At 49.8% G+C, this 3,360-nt stretch overlaps 1 protein-coding gene across 1 annotated transcript in view; it reads right to left on the reverse strand.

Moving 5' to 3' along the window:
• Positions 1 to 3,360, reverse strand: part of PCNXL2 (pecanex-like 2 (Drosophila)) — a 320,055-nt gene that overhangs the window by 15,351 nt on the left and 301,344 nt on the right. Inside the window, 3 exon segments of the mRNA XM_011935752.1 lie at positions 470 to 657; positions 1,334 to 1,608; positions 2,526 to 2,782. Of these exon segments, the coding sequence (XP_011791142.1) occupies positions 470 to 657; positions 1,334 to 1,608; positions 2,526 to 2,782 (720 nt within the window).

Below are 3,360 nucleotides of genomic sequence, written 5' to 3' on the forward strand. Positions count from 1 at the left end.
CTTCTTTTCTTCTGCTCTGAAATGTCAAGTCTAAGTGGAGGAAGGTGAGAATCAGTGAGAAGCAGGAGAGGGAAGGCAGGAGGCCTGTTTGTGTACCCCACAAACACTTGCAGAAGAGGAAGACACTACATGGGTCAATAGCTACAACACGGCCAGATGCAGAAGGCACACCATCACACGGTCATAGAGTGAGAGATGGAATGGAATGGAGCGACCCCTGGACAGGTGGACAGACAGATGAATGGCTGGCCAAGGTCATGGACAGATAGATAAATGGTAAAAGCTGAATCTAACAGATGGAGAGTTGTTTTTCTGAGCAGAAATTACAAGAGTTTGCAAATTTCCGGCATCTATTGTCCCAATGCAAGAAGGTGCTCTCAGAGGTCAAAACAACATCATAACTCAGGGCATTGCTCACTGGGACCAAATAGGACTTCTTCAGTAGTTCGGAGGCCCCCACTGCACCCACCTGTTCTCTGTGTCCCTTCACAGGATGACACCCCGTGCTGAGCACCACCTTTTCTGGGCTGTTCTGCGCTGCTCTCCTGGCTGCCACCACTCGGGGCATTGTTGCCACCTGTCGTCGGGGCCCCTCCTCCGTCCATGTCTTCAATGTTGCCGCCACTCTGCTGGCGGGCATTGCAATCCTTCCGCATCCTGTGGGAGGGAGAAATCCTTTGAGGATTCTCACCAACACATTTCTAATCCCCCTAAATGCTCCACCATGGCCTTGCCTAAATCAGGATCGAAGACCATGCTCTCCAGGTGAGCAGCCCACCTGGCATGCTGGTGGGAAGAGGGGCTGTTGTTCACAAACCTGGGCATCTAATAAATGAACAGACTGCACCAGGATGAACGAGCTTCAGTCTCAACCTTCCATAGGAACCCTTAGTGCCGAGGCTCGATGGGGAGCTCTGCATCTTCGGGCAAAACTTCTTAGAATTCATCCCAACTGATTACTACGTCCAGGTAAGAAGACTTATTGGATGAGAACTGTGTGCTGGGATATTCTTCCAGTTCTTGCTAACAGATGTGGAACGGTTACTGCTAAAGACTCATGACCTTGGCAGCTCTGCAAGAACTCAAGCAGATTCTCAGCCTGTGCAAATGTGGAGGAAAGAGATTCTCATCCGTAGGAGATTTCCCATGGATTCATAATCTGAGACTGCTTGCTGAAACAAATGATCTGTTCAATGCCACTTGGGGGTAGCAGTTTTAATCATATGAGAAAATGGTGGCTGACACTGAAGTCTGAACCAGGTGTACAGAGCTCCCTGCATCCCCCATGCCTTCCCCCAACATCTGGAAAGAGGCATTTGTTGTAAAAACTTACCTTACCCACTTGGTCCAGAACCAGGTCCTAATTCTGTCCAATGTGATGGGTCCACCCCAGACGTTCTTCAGCTGCTTGTGCGTCCCTAGGTAGGATGTGGTTAGTGGGGAGACATACATGGGGTACCCCAGGGGCTGATCGCAGGAGGAGTTAATCAAGTTCCGCAGGACCTGCTTATTGTTCTGGATGCTGCCGCGCTCTGGATTGCGGTTGCGAAGAAATATGAGCTCCTGCTGCTGTCCAGCCCAAAGTCCTCGGACACATTCTTTCTTAACCTGAAGGTCAGAGAGGGAATGGGAAGAAAGGCAGATGGCCTGTGTTTTCCAGTCTATTGGTTTCTTTTCTTTTTTTTTTTTCTTAGATGGAGTTTCACTCTTGTTGCCCAGGCTGGAGTGCAATGGCGCAATCTTGGCTCACCACAACCTCCGCCTCCTGGATTCAAGCAATTCTCCTGCCTCAGCCTCCCGAGTAGATGGGCTTACAGGCATGCACCAACACACCTGGCTAATTTTATATTTTTTAGTAGAGACAGGGTTTCTCCATGTTGGTCATGCTGGTCTCGAACTCCTGACCTCAGGTGACCCCCCGCCTTGGCCAATCTATTGGTTTTTAACTACAATGAGAGAGCAGGACTCTGGGACCGAGTATCTGTGACTACAAAAGTTTGGTGTAAAGCTCTTTTCATAGTCAAGCCAGAAGAGCCGTCCTGCAAGACGGATATGATGCCATCTTCACGGTGAAACTGAGATAGAATGCAAAGAAAGTAGTTTTTGTTTTCACTTAGTGATTTGAAGCTATATGAAAAGAAGAGCCATTGGGAATAAGGCGTTTGGATCCAGGAACGGGTTATGAGAGACAGGTGTGGGTTCTAGAGAATTAAAAAGTCTCTACAAATAAGCTATATCCTGACTCTCACCTACATATGTGTCTACTGGGTCTTCTTGGCAAAGTCTGTGCCTGTATGCTGGCTCTGTGAGGTGGAGGGTGATCCTGCCAGGGGAACGCAGCACCCAGCCCGGCACCATGCCCTGCCCCACTTGCCAGCCAGCGCTCCTTCCAGAACATTCCTCTGAACAGAGGATGCTGGCACAGGGACTCCTGTGTCAGTGGCCCCCTGCCCACCACCATTCTATTTCTTCTCAGATAGAGAGACATGAGCCAACGGGGGACCCAGAAAGCGTGGCTGCCATACCTTGATCACCTTGAAGCTCAGGAAGCTTCTGTGGAGCATGATGACCTTGTACTCGTCGGCGCCCTCGTCCACCACGTGCCGCAGGGTGAGCAGCTCTTCCTTATTGGACAGCACTGCGCCCCGCCAGGCCGGGTCGCCCTCGTGGCAGATGACTACCTTCTTCTCGAAGGACTAGATGGCCTCGTAGAGGACTGCTGGGTCTTCATACTCGTCAGGGCAAGTGAACTGGTCCTTGTGGGAATAAGTGTGGGTGTGGGCTGGGCAAGGATCAGAGGAACTCACCCCCGGGAAGCATGCAGGTGGCAACTGTCCAGTGACCTCCAAAGCTAAGCCCTGTCCTCATCTTCCTCTCTCCTGTTCTTTTTCCAAATCCTGAGCTCGGCACAGAGGACACCTCTTTATCTCATTGCACTAACCAATGGAATATGCCTAGAAAAGAGCTTCATGGCTTAGGTTCCTCTGACTTTTGGATATAGTTTTAGATATAGGTTGGGCACTTTTGCTAAGTCATTGTCTCTGCACAATACTCGTCTTTCTTCTAATGGAATATCACCACGTCCTAGCTGCTCCTGAGGGCAAATCACCATTGGCTAAAGTCAAGAATATCTGGACGGCTTCAATGCTTAGTTACCTAAGTGATAAACCCACTTACAGTGCTGTGCAGAGAAAGGAGACCATATTTTTCAAAGGTAATTTTTTCCCTTAAAGTTTCAGGCTGATCCTTTTTCTTTTTTTTCCCCCAAGAGACAGGGTCTTGCTCTGTCACCCAGGCTGGAGTGCAGTGGTGCAGTCATAGCTCACTGCAGCCTGAAACTCCTGGGCTCAAGCAATCCTT

Source organism: Colobus angolensis, unplaced genomic scaffold, assembly GCF_000951035.1.
Source record: "Colobus angolensis palliatus isolate OR3802 unplaced genomic scaffold, Cang.pa_1.0 Scaffold148, whole genome shotgun sequence".
In the NCBI taxonomy this organism is placed as follows: domain Eukaryota; kingdom Metazoa; phylum Chordata; class Mammalia; order Primates; family Cercopithecidae; genus Colobus; species Colobus angolensis.